This window comes from Peromyscus californicus, unplaced genomic scaffold (assembly GCF_007827085.1).
Source record: "Peromyscus californicus insignis strain IS unplaced genomic scaffold, ASM782708v3 Scaffold_5__1_contigs__length_169319896, whole genome shotgun sequence".
NCBI classification, from domain to species: domain Eukaryota; kingdom Metazoa; phylum Chordata; class Mammalia; order Rodentia; family Cricetidae; genus Peromyscus; species Peromyscus californicus.
In genome coordinates this window covers 11986308-12012736 of record NW_026294573.1, presented here as the reverse complement: position 1 = coordinate 12012736, position 26429 = coordinate 11986308, and the positions used below count along the sequence as shown (strand labels likewise).

The 26429-nt window shown below is 51.0% G+C and overlaps 1 protein-coding gene across 5 annotated transcripts in view; it reads right to left on the bottom strand.

Annotated features, from left to right (window-relative positions):
• The window catches only part of Kazn (kazrin, periplakin interacting protein), a 1033047-nt gene that overhangs the window by 23265 nt on the left and 983353 nt on the right, over positions 1-26429 (bottom strand). For 3 of the 5 annotated variants that reach the window (XM_052715218.1, XM_052715217.1, XM_052715219.1), the window contains 4 exons: positions 24970-25159; positions 21352-21482; positions 17511-17561; positions 15922-16045 (listed from right to left, as the gene is read on the bottom strand). In XM_052715218.1, coding sequence (XP_052571178.1) covers positions 15922-16045; positions 17511-17561; positions 21352-21482; positions 24970-25159 — 496 coding nt within the window. Of the gene's footprint in view, positions 1-13543; positions 16046-17510; positions 17562-21351; positions 21483-24969; positions 25160-26429 lie in introns of those variants that run through there. The other 2 variants (XM_052715221.1, XM_052715220.1) reach the window with 2 other exon arrangements.

Sequence of the window (26429 nt, the reverse complement as noted above, 5' to 3'; positions counted from 1 at the left end):
ACAACTGGAATTTCCTCACCATTGTTTATCGCTATATGACCTAACCCCCATCATGGAGTGACTTTTAAAGCATAGCCCAGGTTAGCCTAGAACTCATGATCATCTTGCTTCTGCCTCTTCAGAATATCCTACAGACTCAACTCCTTGTCTCTTTGCATTTTTAGGAGGTCATTTCCTTAAAGCCATTTTCCATTTTAAAAATTCTCTCTTTAGCTATTTAATCTGCAGTTTAACTGTTTATTCAGTTTTGATATTATCAACTGTACTATTTCTAAAATGTTCAGAGTGTGTCTTCCTCTCTCCTGACCAACGTGGATGTCTCTCCTATACCACGCGCCCACTATCCATTCTGTTCTGGCTTGATCTGCAGATGTTGCTGGTGTGGGGCTGTTCATCTGTCCTGCCATGAAATGATGTCTCTGGTCAGTCTACTTGATTTTTCTGAGAGAGTGTCTCATGTAGCCAGGCTGGCCTCAGACTCACTATATAGCTAAGGGTGACCTTGAACCTCAGGTCCTCCAGCCTCTACTTTTTCAGTGCCCAGATGACCGGCATGTACCACCACACTTATGCAGTTCTGGAGAGGAAACTCAGAGCCTTGTGCTGAGAAGCACTCTACCAACTAAACGACACCCCTGCTCCCGGTCTCCTGACTCTTTATGACCTGGGCTGACTCACGGTGAGGCGCAACACCGTGTGCTTATCAGTGGAGAACTCTGGGAAGTGCTACAGAAACTGCAAGAGTTGGGATGGTCCTCAGGGTGAAGCAGCCTGCTCTGAGGCTGGGGAATTGCTGCTAGCTCTGCCTGTTGAGCTAGGGAGCCAGGAACCCTGCCATGAGTGAGAATGAGAGACAGAGACAGACAGGCAGGCAGGAAGACAGACACACAGACACACAGGCACACACATGAGAGACTGGAGGACAGAGGGTTCAAGATAAAGACCTTGTTATCATGTTCTCTGACTGCAGAGGGAGAGGCCAGCTGGCTGCTGTCCTAGCCCAAGAAGATGATGTCCCTGCCCTAACAGGAGCCATTGACAACTGTGGGAAGGTTTAGGTTCTCAGATGGTTGGTCCTGCTGTCCCCTGGGCCCAGGTGACAAGCTCTTTTCCAACCTTTGGAGCTCTGTTTACATGTTGTTGCTGTCAGGGAACCCTCCCCGGTCCCTAGTGGCCCACCACCACCACTGCCACCATCACCACACGCATTCAAGCTCTTACTAACTCAGGACACTTTCTGACACTGCTCCTCTCCCCTTGGATTAATTTAACCTGTGAAATTGCACCATTGGACCAGCATCCATGTTTCCCCATCACCCACTCTTCCATAGGAGAAGGAACTTGGCCTGGTGGGCCCCTGGGTGTCTCTGGCACCTAGCTGACTCTCATGTTTCTAGAAAGTGTGGCAGCTTTCAAAAAGCACCTTCTTGCCCGTTTTTCGGTGTTAAGTATTCCCTCTTCGTGCCAATAGTATGTCGCTGGGGGTGGGATGGGGCGGGGTGGGGTGGGATGCTCTCAAGGCATTCTGCCTGGAGGACTAAGAGAAGGGACCAGGAAGGGAGGAGGAGCAGCAGGTTGCTCTCCCACCAGCCACCTCCACTCTCCTAGGCCATAGCCTGCAGCTGGCCCTCATGACTGTCATGTGTTCTTTGTCCTTTCTCTTTGCCTGTGGAAAGGTCTGTCCACCTGAAATGACTGACATTGAGGTCACAATCATTCTTTGCCCCAGGGCTGTCCTGTGCATTGAGAAGACTGAGCCATGTACCTGAACTGTATCCACAGGGTACCAGCAAGCAGGATACACACACCACTAGAGTAGCCTGTGCTTCCCCTGGGCCTCAGATCTCAGATCAGCCTTATCTATCAGTCACCCTGGCTTAGGTCCAAGCCCCTGTCCTTGGCAAGTGACAAGGAATACACCTTAATTTTGGAAGTTCTTCTTATGATCTAATTTGTTACGGATGTTTATTTTCCTACTGCTTGTAGTACACCCTCATCTGTTATCCTGAGATTCCCATATCCATATCTCTTTGCTGACACATTTCCTAGGTGACCCTGCTCCAGCATAGGTGGGTATGAGAGGCGGATCCCATGAGAAGTGAGGATCTTTGAGCAGAGGGTCTGGACAGAGACTGTGTGAGACTGAGTCTGCCAGGCTGTGGAAAGCAGAGTCGAGGTGATAGGGGACGAGGGTCTGGGAGGCTCTGGACCCCTACTTAGAAGTCATATGTTTCTGCTCGCCTACCTGTGACCTTCATCTTGTAGCTAGCTGCTCTACCACCCTCCAGACAACTCATGACTCTGGGCTTAGGTTAGCCAGCCACTATTAGCAGTTGTCACTCTGATCGCCCATGTGCCCACTGGGACACAGGAGCCACCACTGAGCACTTGGGGACATCCCCTTTGATAGGATTATCTTGTTTGTTGTCTAGTTTTGAGAAAGTTCATCTGTGAAATGAGCTTTCTAGGAAGCTGAGGCTGGTCTTGAACTCCTGATCCTCCCCCGCCCAAGTGCTAGGATCCTGGGTGTGCATGACAGTGTCTGATTCCTCTGGGACCATTTTGCCATTTAATGTAAACTGTTACACAGCCCCAACCCCCCTCAAAATGCTTCACAACTAACAGCCCCAGAGCTCCATAGACCAGCGCTAAGTTCTGTTATCAATGGCATCAAGGATGGGCAGGCTTGCAAGCCTGGAGCTGGGCAGTGGCTAGTCAGTTTTCTCCCTGGTGTTGAAAGCTTTGATGAGGTTGAAGATGCACAGTTCTTACCACCTGGACACTACAGGAAGGTGCCGAAGGAAGATGAACGTCTGTTTTGACCTGTCCCATACTGATTCCTACACAGTCCCTGGTGTGCCCGTAGCCAGGGCTGATGCCATGGTGTGTTCACTCTCAGGGCTGGCTGAAGCCCTTTTAGAATCCATGAATGCATTCACCTGGAGCCACAGCCTGGGGCCGAGGATGCCAGGAAGCTTCTACCCACCTTGCAAAGGCCTTCTCTGTCCTTCCACTGTCCTGCCCCGCCCCCAAGCTGCTTCTTCCAATAGAAGTTCAGTCACGAATGAGCTGAACCTTCCGGTTCTAATCCAGTCGTGTCTGCCTGAAAGGGGGGTGGGGTACAATAGTGTGCTGCACCCCAAGTCTCACCCCTAGCTTGTTCTGTCTTCTTGGGTTACTGTGTTGCCTCTCTAAGTCTCAGTTTCCCCATATTCCAAGCTGAGACAACACTATTCAATTCTAGGACTTTAGTGAAGTCGGCTTTAAAGTGGAAGACTTTAATGAAGATGACTGATGTTACCTCTTAATTTATGTCTGTGGTGGCACAGGCCTTCCATCTCAGCACTCAGGAGACAAAGGCAAGTGGATCTCTGTGAGTTCGAGGCCGGTCTGATTTACAGAGAGAGTTTCAGAACAGCCAGGGCTATAGAAAGAAACCCTGTCCAAAAAAACAAAAACAAAAAACAAAAACATAGGAAACAACAAAACATTATATCTGCACCCTTGTTCCCCATCCCTAAGCCTGGCACACTGGCAGTACTCAGAGACACTTTTCATATGACTTAATGAGTGTATATGAAGTGCCTAGCACACGCCCGGGACAGTAGGCACTCAGTGTCATATCACACTGTCTTCCGCCAGCTTTCCTCATTTATCTCTGTCCAAAGGCGGGGTCTTTCTTTACCCTCATTCTGACAGCCTGTTCAAAGCCCTGCCTTACAGCAGCTATCCATGACGGTGGGCAGACATCCTTCTCGGGGCTCTGGGACAGTATGGAGCCCATTTTACCAGGCCCATTGGCAACTTTGTCTCCGAGTTCCCTGGACTCTGGAAGACAAAGTGAAAGGTGACTATCTTCTTAGGCTATAGGAAGGTGGCCCCAGTTCAGGAAGATAATGGCCTGACGGTCATTCTCAGGGAGGCCTTCTGTCCCCTCCACTCCATTGGCCGGACACTCACACTGCTGAGGGTTAGGAAACAAATATGTCCGCCCAGGAGAAAAGGGCAGGAGGGTCCCCGGCGGAACAGAACTGGGCACCTGTGGCCCCAAGGCTCTGCCAACAGGAGGGAGCCTGGACCCAGGATGCTGAGCACACAAACCACCCAGCCTAGAGGCAGCAAAGCTGTGGACCAGAATGTGAACTGGGGCCATGGATCTCTTTCCTTGGCTGGAGGTCAAAGTTTTCAGACTAATTGTTAACGTTGAAGCACTGGGGTCCTGCGTTGCATCTGTGCCCTCCTTCAAGGTCAAGAGCTCTGGAAACATCCGGCCGGCATCCTCCCGAGGCTTGCCAGGGTGGGTAAGGCCTCTTCCTTTACGTGGGCCAGACGCTCTCAGTGACGCAGACTTGCCTGTCTGCTGGGTCTCCCCAGGCCTCTAAGTTTGAAGCACAGATGACACGAAGCAGATGTATACGCAGTATAACACTGGCATGGGACCAGCTCACGGAGGCGGCCCTGAGTCCTTGTCACCCACACTACGTTTTGCAGTATAGCCTATCAGGACTGTCAGAAGACACAGATGTGAGCAATTTGGGCCAGTTTCACAAGTCCCACAATCCATTGCTTCTTCCTGAGAGGTAGACTCCGATCTCTGGAAGGCCACTGCACTGGGGTGAGGGCAGGGGAGCCCAGAGGACCCTGGCCATGGTGGAGCCCAGCCTTAGTTACCAGCCCGGGCTTGCTTTCCCTGGGCCTCCTGCAGCCCCGAGACAAGCTGCTGTGACGTTAGGCCCTTTCTCCATGTATTGTTTCAACTTTGCAACTTTCCCATCTCCACCTCAGAGGGAGAGATGGAGGCTCCGAGGACTGGGCCCCTGGCTGAGAGTCACACCGCTCTAAGCACTGGCTCCAGAGCTGGAACTGGCTCATAACCCTTTCTGCAGCTGGGGGATACTTATCAATTCTGCTAGCTCAGCTGTCACTAAATGTGCATTTCCTGCACACACAGGGCTGGAGGGAAGGAAGCGGGGATTAACTCACATGCCTACTGTAACCCATGATCTCATCTCTCTAAGGCAGTGGTCCTCAACTTTCCTAATGCTGCGACCCTTTAATATAGTTCCTCATATTGTGGTGACCCCCCCAACCATAAAATTATTTTTGTTGCTACTTCATAACTGTTATTTTGCTCTTATGAGCCATAATGTAAATATCTGTGTTTTCTGATGGTCTTAGGTGACCCCTGTGAAAGGGTTATTGGACCCCAGGGGTCGCGACCCACAGGTTGAGAACCACTGCTCTAGTGACTCCTCATGTCCATTTGGCTTTGTCTTCTCTGACCCCTGCAGTGTCCCCTCCCTGCCTTCTCCCTTCCCTGGCCCTTACAGTGTCCTGATAATCTGTTCCAAGTCTCCTCCAGAGACACCAGCTTCCTATCAAGGAAGGATACTGGCCCTGTCTGGAAGAGGGTCCAACTTGAATGGGAATCCAGCATGCCTATCCCATCGCAGGGACAACAATTAGGCAGCCCGAAACTCCTACAAGGTACCAGAAGATGCTAGAGGGCAAGAGAGCTGGGCCTGTAAAACGCACTCAGCCCCTTATAGCTGGACAGTAAACAACAGCATAAGAACGCACCCCTGGTCCCAGCCATTTAACTAATTGTTGGGGATCCTTCTGTCTCTGTAGGCATGGCTCAGAATATCTAGCTGCCTAACATGGAGCCTGGCTCACCTCAGGTTTTTTGTTTGTTTGTTTGTAAGAGACAGGGTCTCATGTAGCTCACGCTGGTCTCAAACTTACAATGTAGCTGAGGATGACCTTGAACTCCTGATTTTGCCTCTCCCACCTGAGTGCTGGGATTACAGGTGTATGCCACCACACTCAGTCTTGTGGGGTGATGAGGCTGGAACTGAGGCCTTCATCCATGCCAAGCAGGCGTGCTACCACTGGCACTACCTACCACTGGCACTACATCTCCAGCTCCATTTTGCTTGTCAAGGTGCTGGAATTACAGTCGTGTGCCCCATGCCTGGGTTTCACCTCATTTCTTAAGTGCACTGGTCCAGCAGACATGGACCTTAGAGGCTTCTATGTCTAGGCAATGCCAGAAAGAACATGCTTAGACATCCCCAAAGAGCCCCCAACTCAGCATCTCATGGCACGGAGTACTGGACCAAAAGGTGCCAGATGACATGAAGTGCCCCATTGTTTCTCAGAGTATGACCCACACAGCTAGATTAAAAGACCTGGTTCTGGCCTCAGCTAAGCTAGGGAATCATTGGATAGGAGAACATAAAATATTTTTTCTGCATGGCAGAACCTGTGAGGGCCTTCATGAGTGAATATGCTCTGTTAAGATCTGCAGTACAGTTCTTCAAACTTATTGATCAAGATTTTTCTTTTCCTCTCAGCTGAATATTAAAATGCAGCTCAAGGCACAGGTCTGAGAATGGGAAGCCCTGGATCCCAGCACTTGTTTAGACAGACACGAGCACTTTCTTTGGCTATGGTTAAGTCCCTCCTATCCGTTATAGGAGGGGCAGACAGAGGTCACCTGGGTAGCTGGAACAGTTGCTGTACTCACCCTGTGCAAGGGGGCATCCTGCCTATCTAACAGCTGGTGACCCGGTGAACCAAGGCCATCACTGTCTGAGCTGAACCTCCTGTGTGGACATCATCCCTGCAGAAGCCTTGGACACTGCATCTTATTCTGCCCATTGTGCAGCTGAAGAAACTGAGGCCCAACAAGTTGAATAACTTGTTGAAAATGACTAGCTAGTGAGAGTAGGGACCGAGTTCAGACCCAGAAGCAGCACTCTGAACTCGGCCTCCCCCATCTGCCTGGGAAAGAGAGCCATAAACTTGAAGGGGCTGTGACCTGGGAACAGGGTTGCTTAACAGTTTTGCTGGGGGGTCAGCCAGGATCTAGGTTCACAGCTTTGTGGGGAGGGTCTCTAGCCTCACCTTGCTGGCTTTCAGAAGCAACTAGTTCCATTCCCGTATTTCCTGGGGAACCTATCCCATCTGTGTCTGGTGGGGAGAAGGGCTGAGTGGACAAGCTGGGGCTATGGAGAGTGGTCTTTGTAGGGCCTTCCTTCTCCCCCTATCCTGGAAACAGTCTGCAGGCCCTGAGGAACCTACAGGGGTACCCATCCCAGCTTATGCATTGTCTTAATGCCACAGAGCCTTCATTCAAATGACATCATATGTTAAAGGTTCAGGAAGCCAGAACTTGGGGTTGGAAGGCAGTGTGTGGACCGGGGGGGGGGGGGGGGGGTGATGGTCCAGAGTAGGCTGCAGGCAAGCCTTATACAATGGTCCAGGGACTTCTGAGATGATGGGCTGCAGATCGGTAACTTCTGCCTGGCATGTCTTTTAAGAAAACCTCAGGCCCAGAGAGGGAAATAACTTGCCCATTGTCACAGAGTCCAAGATCAAGCTGGGCAAGGGGTGATGGGCATCTGGACTGGGGAAGGTCCAGCCTTCTTAGCAGCCTGAGGCAGGGTGTGGGCAGACACCTGCTGGTACCTCTGCAGGAGATCCATGTCTAACTGTTCCCCCAACCCTCCCACCAAACTGTTGTTTGGTGTTTAATATTCACAGGCTGGTGTCCATGTGGCACCACAGCTCCTGGCTACCTGATGCTCAGAACAGATGCTGGTGGGCCACAGAAGAGGCCTCGGCCACAGTGGATGGCGAGCTTAGAACTTGGACTTAACTTAGGTCTTCCATCCCCTGCCTCCCATCCCATGGCTGAACTCTTCTAGCTACACTGAGGACTTCCTCTGCTGCAGGCTTCTGAGGCTGGCTGCAGGCAGCAGACACATTGTGTCAGCTGGCTGGCTCTGCTCAGCAGGGCCCCTCAAGGCTCTTAGCAGAGTTGTCTGGAGTAATCTGGGGTCCTGTTGCTTGTGGCTCCCCAGATTTCCCTGTGGTGACCATGTCAGGCTCTGCAGGATGTCACACAGGCATGCTGCTGCTCCCTCAGCCTCTACCCTAGCACCAGCCTCCACTAAGCCCACGTTGGAGAGCATGTTCAGGATGGGCCTAAATCCTGGGGTCTCGACCCCAGGCCTTCCAATTCAGCAGATGTGGGATGAGGCCAGGGAATCTGTGCCCTAGAACCACCTATGGAGCTACCCGTGTCCCCTAAACTTCTAACTGTTCTGTTTCCGTCACTTATCATGTCATGGGACCCCCTTACAGAAGGGTGGTGTCTGACTTAGACACTGCTTCTGATTGAAGATGTTTTACAGCCCAGCCTGCTAATCATTCAGCAGCTCTAAGAGCCCTTTACTAGACCTCTGAGGAACCCCCCAGGCTTCCCTGGAACACAATTTGCAAATTTCCTACTTATAACTCATCTTCTTTGGATTGAGAAACCAACAACATAGAGGTGATGAGAATTGGTCTTACCCTCCTGGTGAAACTTTCTGGAGTTTTCTGAGGCTTTCTGTTGATTGGCTGGCCCTGGTGGGGACCTTAAGGTCAGGGGGGTTCACTTGGAACCACATAGCAACGTCTGCAAGAGCTGACTCTTGGCAGCCAGACAGGGTTTTGCCTCTTCCTAGCTATGTGACTCTAGGCAATAACTTCACCTCTCTGTGCCTCGGTGAGCCCATTGTGTTCCTCTCAGAGAGCGGAAAGAACTAATAGTGAACAAAAGAGAGAGACCCCACCCCTAGACCAGGCTAGCCCTGGCTACTGGCACATCTCCTTACAAAAGCCACATCCTGGGTGACCCCGAGTCTCTGTTTCAAGGACACAGCCTTGGGTAGTGCTTCTCCACATGGTAGCCACAAGCAGAGTCTCCCTCGATGCTGGAGAGGCAGGATGCTGCTGGGGCTGATGACTTCCATGGCCAAGGCCTAAGCATCCCTATTGCGGAGCAGAGGAGCTGGGTGGATGTTTCTTCAGCGTAACCCTGGAGATGAACTTGCACTTGGGATTGGCAGCTGGAGAGATTTGAGTTCTCACAACCCCGTGCCCTGTGTTCCCCCTTGGAACCAGCCTTGGGTTAGTCCCAATAGTTGGCTCTAGGGCACAGATACCCTGGCCCCATCCCGCGCTGAACCCCCTTTCCTACTTTCCACTGAACTTAAACCCACATTACAACCGGGGGTGGGGTGGGGTGGTGGTGGCATGGTTTTTAAAAGCTTTGGCTCTCACCTCTGAACTCATGAGAAAGAGGGGGTGTACCTGGAAGTTTTCTCCTGTCCTGCCAGGCCCCACTGAGGTCCAGACAAATTTCTCTCACCTGCCGTCCACAGCTGCTCGGACCCAAGTCAACACATAGAGGCTGATATTACTTACAAACTGTATGGCCTAATGGCTCAGGCTTCTCGATACCTAGCTCTTATAACTTAACCCATTTCTATTAATCTATGTATCGCCATGTGTTCTGTGGCTTTACCTGCGTCCCATTACATGTTGCTCCCTGGGCGGCTCGCTCGTGTCTCTTTGTCTCTGCCTTTCATCTTCCTGTCTTTTTCCTTTCCCGCCTGCCTCTAAGCTGCCTTGCCATAGGCCAAAGCAGCTTATTTATTAACCAATAGGAACAACATAAATTCACAGTGTACAGAAAGATATCTCACAGCAAGGGGGTGACTACACTCACTTTACAGACAAGCTTGCTGGGGCCCATGGGCTAAACACTTGGAAGTCTGGGGTGAAGGCAGAACCGGAGTCAAGGCGTAGGATGTGGCCTGGGACCTACTGGGCACTACAAGGGTACTCACTTCCCAAAGACACATCTTTCATCTGAGCTGGGGCACTGCATACAATTTGATCCCCTAGTACTGTGGTCCTCAACTGCTGTGTCTTAGTGACATCAGCCCATGTCCTGGTGACGCATTTAGAAAGCAATTAGGAAATTACCAAACCCCAAACTACTAGAATAGAGGTCATCCTGATGTACCCCCACTGTGCGTGTGTGTGTGTGTGTGTGTGTGTGTGTGTGTGTGTGTGTGTGTGCGCGTGTGTGACAGGGTCTAGTGCAGCCCAGGCTTGCCTCAACTCCTAAGTAGCCAAGGATGACCTTGATCTTCTGATCCTCTTGCCTCCATGTTCCAATACTATTATGGAACCCATGCTAGGCGGGGACTCTATTAGACCCCTGAGAAACATTCCACAGCCCTGGTCCTGCTTCTCAAACACTAATTCTCTGGGGACCTTGTTCTCTCAGATGCTGTGTACAGCTGTGCAGGACACAGTCTAACACATCTGGGCCTCAGGACACAACGCAAGGGTGCCTTAGGAGGCCATCACCACACCCCAGCTACCATCACAGAGGCAAAAACCCCAACTTGTTGTGGAGCATGCCATGACTTTGATATCTAAAGAACATCTACTACACAAATATTATTGTTTTCTTCCTTTTTTTTTTTTTTTTTGGTTTTTCGAGACAGGGTTTCTCTGTGTAGCTTTGCGCCTTTCCTGGAACTCACTTGGTAGCCCAGGCTGGCCTCGAACTCACAGAGATCCGCCTGGCTCTGCCTCCCGAGTGCTTGTTTTCTTCCTTTTTTTCCCTTCAGTTTTTGAGTTTTTTTGTGTAGCCCTGGCTGTCCTGGAACTCGCTTTGTAGATCAGGCTGGCTTCGAACTTAGAACTCAGATCTGTCTGCTTCTGCCTCCTGAATGCAGGGATTAAAAGTGTGCATCACCACCCAGCCATTGGGGCTATTTTTATTGCTCACAAGGAACTACTGTTTTATAATGCAGACTTCTTTAGCACCCTTTAAAAGTCTTTATCCACTGGAAAACAGGATGGAGAAACCACACCTAGTGGGGTCCAAGTTGAAAGAACTTAAGAGTCATAAAGAGGGATGTGGGGGAATGAGGGCCTCTGTGAGGTCTCTTTTGTTAAAATGTAAGTTGAGGGCATTCAAAACCCATATTGTTTGAAAGCCAGGCCTGATGGAGCATGCTTATAATACCAGCTACCAGAAAGTATGAGGCAGGAGGATCTCAAGTTGAAGACCAGCCTAGGTAACTTACTGAGTCCCTGTCTCAAAATAAAAAGTAAAAAGAAGTGTCTTGGGCAATGAAATTTGGTGGTACAGCACACGTCTAACACGCATGAGCACCTCGTTTCAATCTCCAGTACTTCCCCCTACCCCCAAAGGCCAAGGATCCACAGTGCAGCCAGCCCTCACCTGGGTTCCCAGAGCCAACAGCAGTGGGTAAGTGTCACAGAGTGTCAGGGGTGGGGCAGCTCAGGGCCGCTTGCTGATTCATCTGTTAGGGTTGGGGTGCCAACCCCAACCTGGAGTAGAGCTGGCTCTCAGGTCCATAGCTCAGATATGGGAACATTGTTCTATAACAACAAAGCAGGACCAGGACAGGGTCAGAGGCCATTGTGCATGTGTGGGATTAGGGTGGGGTCTTCAAGCCAGGTCTGAGCAGAAAGGCACCCCAGATGACAGGAATACCTATAGGTTCTGTGTGGGGGCCCACAGAGGCTCCCTAGCAAGATCTTACTCAAGGTCAGGAAGTCTGAGCTTGCTTTGTCTAGCAGGGCTGCATAATGGGATGATTTGGCCAAAGGCATGGTTACCATGTATTTTGAAGAGTCTACACTTGTTGGTCCTTTATACCTTGACCTTGAAAGGGGGAGTCTTTTGCTCGTCCCCTTGCTGATGTATAAAAACCCATCATGATTAAACTCGGGACTACTGGGTATTGACCCAGGGCCCTCCCAAAGCTATCCTGTGTCTCTGTCTTTCTAGTCATCTCCACCTATATTTCTATCTAATACTTCCTCATTCCTCTCTCCTCCCTCCAAGAACCCTTCGACAGGTCAGAGCTGGCCTCCACAGTCCTGGCCCCTCCCAGTTCCAGATGCTGGGGTATAGTCAGACTCCCCAGGCTCAAAGCCTGGGGTTCTATCCCCAGCACGGCACAAACCAGGCATGCTAGTGCACACCTACAATCCCCACACATGGATGTTACCTAACCTCAGATTCCCCACTGGTGACACAGGATGTGGGGTTAACCGAGTTAATCCATGGAGAGCATACAACACAGAGCCTGGCCCGTGGCAAATGCTAATGAATGTTAGATGTTATTGTTGTTACTATTATTGGTTACACTGGTGGGAGCCTGGTAGTATGAGTGGGAGAGCATGCAGAAAGGCTACTGAGGATAGCCCTGAAGGTTGAGTACTGCACAAGCCAGGGGATCAATCACTCAGTAGCCCAGAGAATGGTACCTTTTTAAGGAACAGCATAAAACCTGCATAGCAAGAACACTGGCTTTGGGCGCTCTGGGTGACCCCACTCGAATTTCAGACTAGCAGGTGCCACTTGGAAGGGATTCTTTTATTAAGGAGGTCCTGATGGGCACTGTAGCTCAGTGGTAGGGTGTTTCTCTAGCATGAGTCCCCACAAGAGAAAAACACAAAGGACAGAGTAAAGTAGAACTTTTGAGTCAGCGTGGTCACACTCTTATGTGGTGGGCTTTGACCAAATCACTCCTTTCTGAGCTTAAATTTCCCCCATTTTTTTTTAAACCAGTTTTGAGAGACCAGGCTAGTTCTGGGATAGTAAATAAACTTCATCCTTGCAAATCTGTACTTCAAGTACTGATACTTGAAGCTCTGTAAAGTGAGAAGTCTAAGGCTACTCATGGATGGGTAGGAAGGACTCTGATTGATTAGTAATGTCTGCACGGAGTCAGGCACACACTACGGGGTCACAAGTCTGAACATACCTGCCTTGCTTAAATTAGCCTTGTGGTGGATTCTCAATCCTGGTTGCTGGTTAGAATCACTGGAGGAATAAAAGCCTTTGGTTCCAGGGATATGGCTGGCTATTGAGAACTCTGGTGGCCAAAGTTCCTTATAGCTGCTAGCTTTCCTGACCCTGTGACTTCACTGACCTGGGGTCCTGCATTTTGCACCTTGGAGCATGGTTTCTCTTCGGAGTGCCATGTTCTCTGTCAGCCAGAGCTGGAAGGGACATTCAAGTGCACCCTCCCATCAGTCTTGCTTCTGAGCACAAACAGAAACTGAGGGCGTTGGTTACAATCAGGATGTAGAGTTACTATGATGGGCTCTTCCCAAGACATATGGAAAACCAGAGTTTTGCATCTGGGGGATCTTGTGAAGCTGAGAAAAAAGCCTTGTCTACTCTGCCTTGGACCCTGTGGTCTTTTTCGAGCCACTCTGGTTGCCCAAGGTAGGAACTTGGGATGAAGAGGTCTGCTGAGGCTCAAGGAAAGGCAGCACACCTCAAAATCACAGACACAGCACTGACCTCCAGATGGAGTGTGAGGGGAGGGGGGGCGAAGAAAGCTGGCGGGGCCTCTGAGCTCCAGGGAATGGGGGATCCTGGGCCTGGAGGTGCTGCATTAGGATGTGGGCAACCCCGGATATTGACTGCACCTCCAAATTAGGAGAGGCGACACAGGCAAGGTGCTCTGGGAGTCCACCTGGTTTGGCCCCCTTCAGGGGACTTAGCATCCGGCCAGCTTTCCTCGGTCCCTCCTGTCACCCAGCCTGGGAATTTCCTGGTGGTCATGCAAGCTGTGCCTCCTGATGGGACACAGCTGGCTCCCCTTGGAGCAACGTAGAAACAATCAAATCACATAGAATTCCGTCGTATTTTAAAATAAGCTTTATTTAGATTTTTTTTAATATTTTATATTTTGCATCCATGCCTTCGAGAAACCTCTCCCACGGGAAAAGGTCGTTCTCATCTATAGTTACCCATAACTCATTCGCTATTTGACGTGGTTCTCTCAAATAAATCATTCTTAGTAACTCTTAGGACGATCTCCTAATTTCCAAAAACTGAAATGAAAAGGAATGACTAAGTCATTACCAGGAGTGGTTGCAATCTTATTTTCTTGTAAGTAAGAGGGGAGGGGGAATCATAAAAAACAAATAAAATAAAATAAAATACAAAAATTCAATGGGGGGGGGAAAAGTGTTTCCTAAGATCTCCCCCGAAGCCAGCTCTGGCCTCTCTCCCTCGCCATCAGGCTGGGTTAACCAGCTGAGCTGAAAAAGAGACAGGGAAGCTCACTGGGTGTCCCTGCCTGCTCTCTCAGCCTCCGAGCTAGGTTGGGAGGGAAGAGGGGACCTGGCGGGGGCTTTTTGGCTTGTTTTAGAGGCTTTGGGCACAAGATCCTATACATTCCAGATGCTCCATCCAGCACTGGAAAATCTCTTCTTAAGAACTGAGAATGCTGCTGTTGTTAGTGGAAGGTGCCACAGAGGCCACGAGGGTGTGGACTGAGGGTTAGTGGTTAAGGATCAGTAGAAAGGGGGGTCCTGGGACAAAAGAAAAGGGAAACTGAGTTTTAGGGTGGGGCAGAACTGGCTGGAAACTCTGGGTTCTCCATGCCCTGATGAAGCCCTGTGGGGCAATGCTGCACCCCAAACAGCCATAGGTATCCGCCAGCCCTCATGGGATGAGCCTGCTTGAGCTGCTGATAGAATTGGAGGACAGGGCTCTGGGGATTCCAAGAGAGTCCATGTGTGGCTGAAGAAACCAATTGGAAAAGAGGGCAGAGGGCTCACCTGCCAGATATTCTCCCCGACAGCCCTTCCCAGAAGGTGGGCATCTTCTCTGTTGACATCTGCCTGGCCCATGTGCGGAATAAACTAAGGATAGAGAGGCACTCGAGTGCGTGCATGTGTGTGCACGTGTGTGTGTGTGTGTGTGTGCCACTGGAGGCCTCTTACCCAGCTGACTCAGGCCCAGAGGTCTGGTCAGACCCTATGGATGTGCCCCAGGCTGTGCTTCCCTGGACTCAATCAACATGGCTCCAAAGACAGGCCCAAGAGAAGAGGAACGTGATCACTAGTCTCTGCTCACTGAAGTCACGTTCTGCATGTCAGATAAATAAATATATATAGAGAGAATATATATAGAGGGAGGCCAGAGCAGAAGGTAGGAGTCCTCTCATGCAGGGACAGCAGCCGGGAGAGACAGAAAAGAGAAAAGAGAAAAGAGAATAAGCAAGCTGGCCATCTGAGGTCCCCAGTTCTAGCCACCCTAATTCTACCTTGCACAGTGTCTGCAGCGGCATGAACACAGAATAGACAAGTCAGCAGAAATGCCCGCCTCCCGCCCACCCCGTGGAAAAATATACATTCCGATATTCACGTAATAATTTAGATAGAATACGTTTTCTGCATTTGTGCAAATAAGTTAAATGCAACAGTTCTCTCTCTCTTTTGTTCCAGAAAGAAAGAAACAGCAACACAATTTAAAAACAGGCAGGCCGTTAAAAAGAGCCTGTATGACCCCATAAACACTGTAGCCCAGCCAAGGCTTCTCGGATGGACTCACGAGTCTCTGTGGAGTGACCTTACCCTGACAACGATGACGGGGTGTTTTGGTGGTTAAAGTGACTTGGGCACACCCCAAGAACAGGGTCTGGTCCCACATGTTCACACTGAGGGGTTGGGAGGAGGGGGGACATGGAAAGCAGACCACATCCTTGGCGACATGGGCTGCAGTAGCGGCTGGACGAGGGACTTTACGAGCACAAAGTGCACACTACTTTTGTTATTTACAAATACACAGCAGTCCTTCAAGTGTTCAAGTTTCATAAAAAGGAGGAGGGAGGAGAGAGGGGGAAATTCAAAACAAAAATACAACGGATTAAACAAACAAACAAAAAAAAACCCCCAAACATCGAAAAACAAAACAAACAAGAAAAACGAACACAACTGTATCGCTCGGAGACAACAGAGGTGACAGAGTCACACACGGTCTGTGGTATGTACATCGATTACAGAGGTGGCGACGCGAGGCGGGCGGGATCACATTTGTGTTTCTGCCTGTCCTAGGCGCTCAGCTACACACACCCGTGCACACGCACCCCACGCAGGCCCCGTGCCCCCATGCACACACGCTCGCACGCTCCATGGCTCATCCACACACAGACATGCCCACGGACAATGGGCGAAGGGTGGTGGGTTATCACCAGTCCGCGTCCTCCTCTATGTAATAATCAGGGGCGGTACCATCAAAGAGGCCCGGGTCGAGGGACTTCCGTTGCTTCCCTCTGGCGAAGACTCGAGAGATGGAGCCGAATCCCATCTTCTCTTTCTTCTTTTTCCGTTTTTGGTCTTCAAGATCCTCTAGTGACTGAGGCAGAGGGAAGAAGAACAAAGGTAAACTTAGCTTGGTGGATGGAAGGGCAGGGAGGAGGCTTTCCTAACTCGTGGTCCAGGTCGAGGTGAGGGATAGAGAGCATGGGTAAGAAGCTGTTCTCTGGGGCTGGAATCCTAGGGGTCTGTCCCTTGTCCTCTGGGCAAACTGAGGTTAGTTTAAAAGCCTCTCATTGACAGTACCAGAACCCACTCAAGACTGTCCTGAGTATATCGCTGATGTAAGGCGAAGAAAGACACTTAGGATGGATCCTGGCTTGGCCACCATGTTGGAGCTGCTCCAGCTGCTTGGACTATTACTATCACTTAAGTGTGCAGACTGAAGGAACATACCCATGAACTTGACCACTGCCTGTGGTCACTCTGATGCAGGGTGTACAGGCTGTGTGCTGAGCTGACGCATCAACACATGCCGAATGCGGAACAAGGCCAGGCTAGGAACTCTGACAATGATCTCGTAACTGGGGGTTTGGGGTAGCACCTGCTGAGAGCTTCACAAACGGCCAAATGCTTTATGCACTGACATGTGGTTGGTATTATCTACAGAAAAGGTAGGGCATAAACTAGACTTAAGGCTCCCAGAACACTTTAGAATGTCTTGGAATGCAGCCCCTGCCCCTAATCTGGCCTGGAATCACCACTGGGTGGGGCCTAGGAATTTGCAATCAAGATGTATGCAGTGTTCTCCAGGGGAACCCTATGCAGATGGATGGTGCAGAGCCAGAAAATGGGAGACATCATAACATGAGAGATGCTGCCCTCAAGTTCTTCCCTGTGCATCTTTCTCACACCGACAACAAGAAAGGGGGTAGACTTGGCAGCAGCCGGGGGCCCAAAGTGCCCACTGTCTGAGGTTCACCTTTAAAGAATGAAGCGAACGGTAATTCAGAGGCATTGGTGCAAGGAAGGAGGCTGACCACAGCATTAGGATACAGGATGTGTGGTGTACACAGTGGGCAACAGGTCAGGCAGAGAGCATGCCAACCTGGCTCGGGGGCCAGCACCCATGTGACTCAGAGGGGTTCAATTCCTCTCTATCCTGGGAGTTCAAAACTGGCATCGGGGTAACTGAAGGTTCAGAGCAACGAGGCTGGAAGAGTGTTGGGGGATATTCCTTTAGGCAGGAGGAGGTTAGGTGGGACTTCTGGGGAGAGGGCTCAGAGAGGAAGAAAGGTGGAGTCGCCAGCCAGACGCGGTGGAAGCAGGATGGGCAATACAAAGTAAAGGTAAGTGAGCCGCACGAAAGAACACAGATTAAAAAATATGGGTTAATTTAGGCTGTAAGAACTAGTTAGGAACAAGCCTAAGCCAAGGCCGAGCTTTTATAATTAATAATAAGTCTCCATGTCGTTATTTGTGAGCTGGCGACCCAAAGGAAAATCCGTCCGCAGAAGAGGGTCAAGCTGGGGTGGAGGGAGGGCAGGCAGGGAAGCTATACCCACCTGTACAATAGGACTGTGCAGGCTCTTCTGAACCGGGCCGGGACTGTCGCCCTGTAGCCAAAGGAGAAGAAGATGAAGCGGCGGACACATGACACACGACAGCACAGGTGGCCCACGAGGATGGGGACGGGGTGGGGGTGGGGGGTGGTGTCTTCCCTGGAAGGAAGGAAGGAAGCCACCAACTCCTCCAGGGCTGCCCTGCCCTCACAGTGGAGATCCTTACCCTCTGGCACTTCCACAGATCTGACTGATGGGCCTGGGGCTCATCAGACATCAAGTCAGGGGACCTGATGGGCTCTCCTGCATGCTCTGGCCTTTCAACCCTTAACCCTTTGAGGCTTAAGTTCCTGCCTTAATTGGTCCATGTGTTCAATTAAGTATTTTTTTTTTTTAAATAAAGACATCAACTTTAATGGAAAAAGCACCTAAGTGGGAGGGAGTTGAGATCAGTGATAGATGCTTGCTAGCAAGCCCTATGTTCTATTCACTGAAAAGGAAAAGAAAAAAAAGTATAACAACAAATTAAACAATTGACTCAGGAGACCACATGGTCACTAAAATACCCCGAAACCCACACACCAATTCCCTTCTTTTGTGGAGGGGCTGCCAGGAACTGTTAGTAGGGTGCAGGTATAAGCAGGACTCCACCGACAATCTCTTACAGAGCTAATAACAAATAGAGTTGGGACTCAAATTTGGGGTGCCCGATTTCTCCTAGCTCTATGCTTTTTCCAGGCAGGGTGTCACAGCAAGTACACACTGGGTCCTGACTGCCTGGGAACCTGCTTACACAGGTCCAGACTCTTTTCAAATTCTTTCTTGGGAACATCAGATAGCCTGTGGGTAGGGAAGATATTTCCATGGGTCATCAATTATGTTCCAGTAGGTAGGACATTTGCATGGGTTGCCAACTATGTTCCAAATGGGTAGGAAAGGGACTCTTAATAGCCTGCGAATGTGTAAAAGTTTTTACTACATCTGTGAATCATGTCTGCCCTACCTGGGAGCAGACAGCCCATTGAGATTACAAAAGGCATTACTAGGGAGACTCCTGGTGGTTGTTTCTGGAATTGCAGGCACAGAATTGCCCATGAAGAAATAAACAGACCAATGAATGTCTCTTAACATCCAATTTCCCCTCCGGGTGGTGGTGAGACATGCCTTTAATCCCAGCACTTGGGAGGTAGAGGCAGGCATATCTCAGTGAGTTTGAGGCCAGCCTGGTCTACAGAGTGAGTTCCAGGACAGCCAGGACTGTTACACAGAGAAACCCTGTCTGGAAAACCAAACCAAACCAAACCAAACCAAACCAAACCAAACCACAAACAACAAACAAACAAACAAACAAACAAACAAACAAGCCATCCAATTTCCCTGTACTGAGTCCTCATTTCTGCTCTACTTAGTGGTCAGAGAGTGAGGTGTTCTTTAGTCCAGTCTGTGTTGATTTTATTGGTACCAGGTCAGATCCCTGCGGACAGAGCGCTACCTGGAGCCGTTTTCTGGCTTTTTAACTTACCTATGTGCACACCTGTTGAGATGGGGACTAAAGGGGGTTTGGAGAGATCTGTCAAACGGCAGTCCAGACTGTGGTCCAGACTCAAGGTGTGCAAACAAAATCTACTCTGCAGGCAGCTGCGACAGCTCCTTTGTGAAGTAGCGTCTTTTCTAAATATGTATAAGATACCTCAGGCAGCAGGTACGTGCTGAGGCTGGGAAGAGGCTGGTCTGTGTCAAATGCAGTTCTGGGAGCTGGGAGTCCTCCTGTGGGTGGATCTGTCAGCAGTATTTCTGTTCCTGAGGTCACCAGGAGAAGGTCAGCATGGCCCTTAGGAAGGTGCTCCTGTTTGGGGGTGTGTGCATCTGCCAAAGAGTGTCTGCTAAAGACTGAGAATCTCCACCTGCGTGGTAAGGGTAGGGCACTCTCCACTATGATCCTTTCAGCTGAAAAATGGGTGACAGAGACCTTGGAGTGGTCCTCCTTGCTCTCTTGGTCTGTCAGCCTCATCCCCAAGACTGTGGACAAGAGAAGTCACACTGCTCCGTCACAGCCTCTGGAAAAGAAGGGACCCTAGCCCTGCCATGGGCAATGTGTAGCCTCTGGGCCAGTAATCCCAAGGCCACCCAAGCAGGCTGGGGTGCCTCTTTCAAGTTTAGTCTTAGCGATTTTGAGTATGTGTGTACGCACATGTGGGTTTATGTGAGTATGTGAGTGTGCGTGTAGCCCAGAGGCCAACCTTAGCGTCATTCCTCAGGAGTCACTCACTGTATTCTGAGACAGGGTCTTTCACTGGCCTGAGCTCACTGAGTAACAGGGCTGGCTGGCCAGGAAGGCCCAGGGATCCTCCTGTCTCTACCTCCTCAGTGTTGGGATTACAAGTGCACATCACTGCGCCTGGCCTCTTTGTGTGGATTCTGGGGACTTTCCTCCGCTCTCCACGTTTGCCCAGCACACACTTCAACAACTGAGTCATCTCCTCAGCCCTTGTAGTCAAAGCCACTTTAATAATAAGCACTTTTCATGCTTACTGTGGATGGGGAAAAAGGTCCCCTCACTTGTACCCAGGAAAGTGGCTGTTTTTTATAACCTTACGGACTTGTTTATGGGTTCTCATAGCACGTCCCTCTTCTGAGTATCCTAAATAATCACAAAGTCAGCAAGTTCTGTTGGTTAATAAAGCAATAGTAACTTGAGTTTCTGAAAATGCCTCCTGGGGCTGGTGAGATGGCTCAGTGGTTAAGGGCACTTGCTACTCTTGGAGAGGACCTGGATTCAGTTCCTGGCACCCACGTGGTGGCTCACAAACCACCTGGAACTCCAGTTCCAGGGGAATCTGATGCCCTCTCCTGGCCTCCATGGGACCTTGCATACACACGGTGGTATACTGACACACACATGCAGGCAGAACACTCATGCATATAAAATAAAAATAAAAAAATAAATCAGAAAGAAGGAAAAAGCCTTCTTAGGCATCTGAAGATACTTTGGTGTGGCATCTCTGTCATTAGGACATGGCAGGGAAGCCCTCTGGGTTATCAACTATGTTTATGGGACAAAAATTCCAAGTGGTCCCCACCTCTGACCTTCCACGCCTCTTGGAGGCTGACATGGTTTTCAGCCATCCACTGATGCCGGGGCCATCGGCATGGAGCCTGCAGTGGAGTGGCTATGGTTTCAGAGTGTCTTCCAAAGGTTTGTTGTATTGGAAACATTGTTCCCAGTGTGCTGATGTGGGAAGTAATGGTACCTTTACAAGTAGAGCCTGGCAGGAATCATTTCCTTTATCAGTTTCCCAGCCTCAGTCATTCTGTTACAGTAAACGAAAAGTGGACTAAGAGAGCCCACCTGGAGGAATCACGCCTCTTAGCTGCTGGGGTCAGCACTCAATTACAAATGTTCTTGACTAAAAAAGTAAGATCAATTCACAGGACCTCTCTGCAGAGGACAAACATGCCCCCAACTACTGGAGTCTTAAAATGAAAACACAGCCATCTGTTTCATTCCAGGGTGAAAGATGTGAGCGGGTGCTACAGGGGACAGGTGGTCCTGTGGTCAGGCCCAAGGTCCCAGAGAGGGCCCACGATGGGGTGCACCGGGCAGGGTTCCAGGCTGCGCAGGCCCTCCTCACCCTCCCGGACACAGGAGGAAACAGGCCTCATTTCTTTCTCTCCCCACATCCACCGCTTCTCGCAAAAGGAAAGAACAGAACGGGAAATGCCTTCGCCACAGCGTTCCCTGGGTGGACGAGAGGAAAGAGCGGGCACATCTTTATCCCACCCCATGGCCCCGCCGTTTCTGGGCAGGGCCCAAGCGCCCAGGCCCTGCTGCTGCTGGCCTTACGTTGCAGAGGGAGTGCGTCCGGTGTCGTGGGGAGTTGATGTCGCTCGGGGTCGATGACCGGTCACCTTCAGCAGCAGATGCATCGGAGATGACGGAAGGCTGCCTTGAGTGGCAGGGGCTCACCCTGACCGCTGGAAAACAGGAACAGCTGGTGAGTGAGGGACACAGGAAAGACAACCCGACACACCCATTGGATGGACAACAATGCTGAGTCAGAGTGAAGGTGAGTGTGGTGGCCAGCTCTTCCCTTCTGCACCACAGTGGCTGCTGGGGAGACCCTCCCCCTTCCTTTCGATCCAGCTCAGCCCCTCCTCACCTGAGTGAGGTGACGGCCTATGAAGTCGCACCTGAACGGCTATGTAGCCCTAACCACAGCTCAATAGCAGAGTTCCAGACAAGAACCCTGCAGGCCACGACCAACTCCTTTCTTTCTCCAGTGTCTGTGAAACACAGCCAAGTCCATCTGCTCTCCTAGCCCATGGCAACTGCCATCTGTTCCCTTGAAGACCAGGGTGGCCTCCCTCCCTCCACTCCTCACAGTGAAGCCAGAATACACTCCTCCTCCTGACCTATGAAGCCTGGTGTGTGTAAACCCTGTGCACTTCAGCAGCCAGGGCTCAGTCACTCCCTCCCTGAGACACTTGTGCGCGCACATGGAGGCCAAAGATTGACAGATGTCTTTCTCTATCACTCTCCCCTTTTTAAAATTCACCTTTATTTATGTGTGTGTTGTGTGCCTGCTTGTGTGTATGTGCACCATGTCTGTGCAGTACCCGTGGGGGCCAGAAGAGGGCATCAAGCCCCCATGGAACTGGAGTCACAGGTGGTGAGCCTCTGTGTGGATGCTGGGAACTGAACCCAGGTTCTCTGCAAGAACAGCCATTGATCTTAACTGCTGAGCCATCCCTCCAGGCCTCTCTACCTTAGTTTTGGAGACAGGGTCTCTCACGGAACCTGCAGCTCACTTAATCACCTAGACTGGCTGGCCAGTAAACCATGGGACCCTTCAGTCTTTGCTTCCTTAGGGTTGGGATTACTGGTGCGCACTGCCATGCCCAGCTTCTTACCTTCTGAGGACTGAACTCAAATCCTCATGCTTCTGCATCCGGAACTTTACCAAGTGAGTCACTCTCCCAGTTCCCTTTGCCGGTCTTATTGCCGGACTTTATTTACACATGCATTGCCTGTCTGGTGATGAGTACACCATGTGGTCCTTATATGCATTCACTTCCTAGGCTTTCAGTGTCTGGCTCTTTGGAGGCACTTAATAAACTGTGGTGGACTCAAAGGTCTTGCCCAGAAGCCATAGCTAAGAAGCCCACTGGGCCCTACTGCACATCTCTCCCACAGGTCAGTGCCAGCACCACACAGAGGGAACATTGTTACCTGGGCATCCACTCTATGAAAGCATTTCTGACAGACAGTCCTTGCTACCAATGACTGTGTGGCCCAATGGGAAAGCTGCTGGTTGGCCGCTCTGAATCAGTTCTAATCTAGGTGAGTTCCTTTACAGGTGGTACAGTCCTGGGCATGCTTCTCTGAGCCAATTCAGTTATCTGAACCATGGAGGTGCCTGTGCTGCTTGGTTTTTTTGTGCCAACTTGACACAAGCTAGAGTCATCTGGGAAGAGGGAGTCTCAACTGAGAAATTGCCTCTTTCGGATTGGCCTGTAGGCAAGTGTGTGGGGGCATCATTGTTTTGAATGATGATTGATGTGGAAGGGCCTGGCTCACTATGGGTGGTGCCACCCCTGGGCTGGGTGGTAATAAGGAAGCAAGCTGAGCAAGCCATGAGGAGCAAGCCAGGGAACAGCATTCCTCCATGGTCTCTGCTTCCACCCCTGCCTCCGGGTTCCTGCCTTGACCGCTCGACATGAAGCTGGAAGCTCTCAGATGGAACAACCCTTTCCTCTCCGAGTTTCTTCTGTCATGGAGCTCACCCCAGCAACACAAAGCAGACAGGAACAATGCTAGGGACAGCCCCTCTGCAGAGTAGCGGGTGCGAGAGGCACACCTACTGTGGTGTGCGCAGCAGGAAAGGGGAAAGGAGCCGTGTGCCAAATGCCTTCCCAGCGATGGCCTGGTGTGGGGGTGGGTGACCCCCATCAGGTAAATACCGAGTTACAGAATCACAGGCGAGCCGGGTGCACGGCCAGAGAGAGAGGGCCTGGAAGCGTCTGAGAAGACATGTTTAATCAAAAGCTCCAAGGGGGCTGCAGAGGAGGAAGGGCGTGGAGGGTGGACTCTGTGGCCTGGCTAACCACAACTCCTGGTCAGCCCCACCAAGGCAAGGCCTGGAGCCGCAGGAGCAGGGACCCGAAGCACCACCATTCCATTAATTCCTGAATTGTTGCATACACTGCCCACGCACCTTTACCAGCACCTCTGCCTCCTGCCACCAAGGCGGACCAGAGGCTGGAGGGCTACCTGCGCACCTGGATCTTGGGACTGACCAGGTAGCTACCCCTGACCAGGCTCAGCATCCCTGCCTAGGGGCAGAGCTGAACTTATGTTTGATAAGGCCTTCAGTTCTGACATAGCTTCAAAGGGCTGCAGTATCCCCCGGGGGATCGGGGTGGGGGTGGGGGTGAGGGTGGGGGTGGGGACGATGACACGGGAGTATTCTTGCTTGGGTCAGCAAAGAGCAGCTGCTGTCGTCTCCATTCAGTGGAGGCAGGCTCAGAGTCTGTTTACAGAAGGGGGTCTGAAGCCCTGTGTATTCCCTGTCAGTGCTGGCAGAGAGGAAGGGGCAGCTAATATTTACCAGGGCCCCGACTTGAGAATTCTGTACACTTTACCTTTCTGGCAGTCCGGGGGCGGGGTGGGCAGAGGATCAGCAAACAGACACATAACACATGCTGTGCATTAAGAATCCAGCATCCCTCATACCAAAGGAACAGATGACCCTTGTATCGGGTCAGAGGTCACATCCTTTGAAAGTAGCGGAGCCAGGGTACGGTCTCAGCAGGGTGAACCTGTGCCTGCGACCCTCCCTCTGTGATTCAACTGCCTTACCCTACATGCTCCGTCTACAGGCAGCCAGTCCAGGACCTGTGCAGTTGTCTGTGGCCTCGTGTGAGCAGCTGGAGGGTCAGCTTTACTACAGCCCCTAGAGGAACCCTTAAGAGCGTCCGGTGGCTCCCACTGGTGCACAAGGGGATGGCAGGAGTGTGTACTGGAGTGTGTACCACAGACAGTGGGAATGGATGCCAGGTGCTCTGCTAAGTACCTGGAGCAAACATGTGTGACATTTATACCTTTTCTATATAATCTATGGACTAGCTATAGCTGTCAGTCAAGGAGCTCAGTACCCTCCCCTGATGAAGGATGCCTGGGTGACCCAGACCGACTAATCAGAACACTGGTTCTCTTAGACATTGTGATTCATTCAGGGGTGGCCATGTAACCCAGGCTGGCCAATCAGGGTAATTAGTTTTACTTCTCCTTAGGCACAGTTGAACCTCTGGACCCAGCTATACCTGAAGCCCATCTCTTAGTGGGCTGAGTTAGGAAAGTGTCCTGTGATGCTCCAGGCTGATGAAGTGTGAACCAAGAGCCACCTTTCCCACTGGGCCCAGGGCCCTCCCTTATTGCTGGACCAGGCTGGGCAGGACTCACCTTGCCGGTCTGCGGGGTGGGGAGGGTGGGAGTGGTAGAGCGTCTGCTGGCTCTGACGGATGGCGGCAGTCAACGGGAGGTCGGCCTGAACCACCCACTCCTGGTTGCCATTGAGCACCGTCTCTCCAGGCATGGCAAGTGAATGCCGCTTGGGAACATCCTTGGTCAGTGTGGCTAAGGACTGCTTGGCCTGGAGCAAAAGCAGGAGACAGGGAGAAGAAAATGTAAGCAGAGGGGACCTCTCATGCAGTTGCCTGGCACTTCTTACCACCATGGCAAGAAAGCCAAGAATTCTACTTCCACACCAGTGAGCCACCAGTCATGTGATGCATGCCATATGCCTGTAATATAGGTCTCACCCACACTCACCAGGGTCTCCCCTTCAGCTGTCATTAAGAGCAAAGTGAGACTCCCCCCTCTCTGTATCAGGGAGAAGGAAGCAAGCACACACTCATCACTTCTGGGTTCTCCAAGGACAAGCAAGGATTCTTGGTGGGTGCATGTATATGCATGTGTGTGCTGGCTGCAGGTCAATGTTAGGTGTTGTTTCGCAGGAGCCTTGTTTTTTTTTGAAACACAGTCTCTCACTGAGCTGGCTAGCAAGTCCCAGGGATCCCGTCTCCACCTTTTAACACGTGTTCTAAAGAACTGAACGCCAGTCCTCACGTTTGAGGTTCAAGCACCTTGTCAAGAGAGCCACCCCGACCCCAGCCGGGATTGTGACGGGCCTAAGAACATGGGGTAGAGGGTGTGTTCTTGAGTAAAGCTTGTAAAATGCAGGTCTGAGATGAGTTTGGGAGAAGTGAAGGTCATGGGCAAGAAGGCGGCTAAACACCCCATGATGCACAGGACAGCCGCACCACACTTATCCAGCATCTGTCAGCAACAGAAAAGGTGGGCCGCCATGCGGAACGCACACACTAAATATTAGTTCAGAAGAGGTGAGCTGGTGGAAGGCTGGTATAATTGGGCTCCAAGGGACAAGGCCCATATTGGGGGTACTGCCACAATCATGGCACTACATGTGGGGTTGGGGGTAGCGAGATCGCCTCTGCAAAGGTCTTCTCTCTGTCCTGCCTCAGAGACCTCTTAGCTTGGAGTGATCTCCTACTTCACCCAGGTAAGTGGGATTTTATCAGACAGGATCTTAAGTTTGTTGGGTAAGAAAAGGAGCATGCATTAGACATGGAATCATGCATACTCTTTCGGTTAGTCGTTTTCTATGACAGCTCTCCAGGATCCTGCAGGCCAGAGGAGGCTAATGAGGAAGGGAAGGAGACAGGGAAAAGCCCATCATGCTCCCCTGCCCCCTTTTTGGTTTTTCGAGATAGGGTTTCTCTGTGCCATTTTCGTGCCTGTTCTGGATCTCGCTCTGTAGACCAGGCTGGCCTCAAACTCAGAGATCTGCCTGGCTCTGCCTCTCGAGTGCTGGGATTAAAGGCGTGCGCCACCACCGCCTG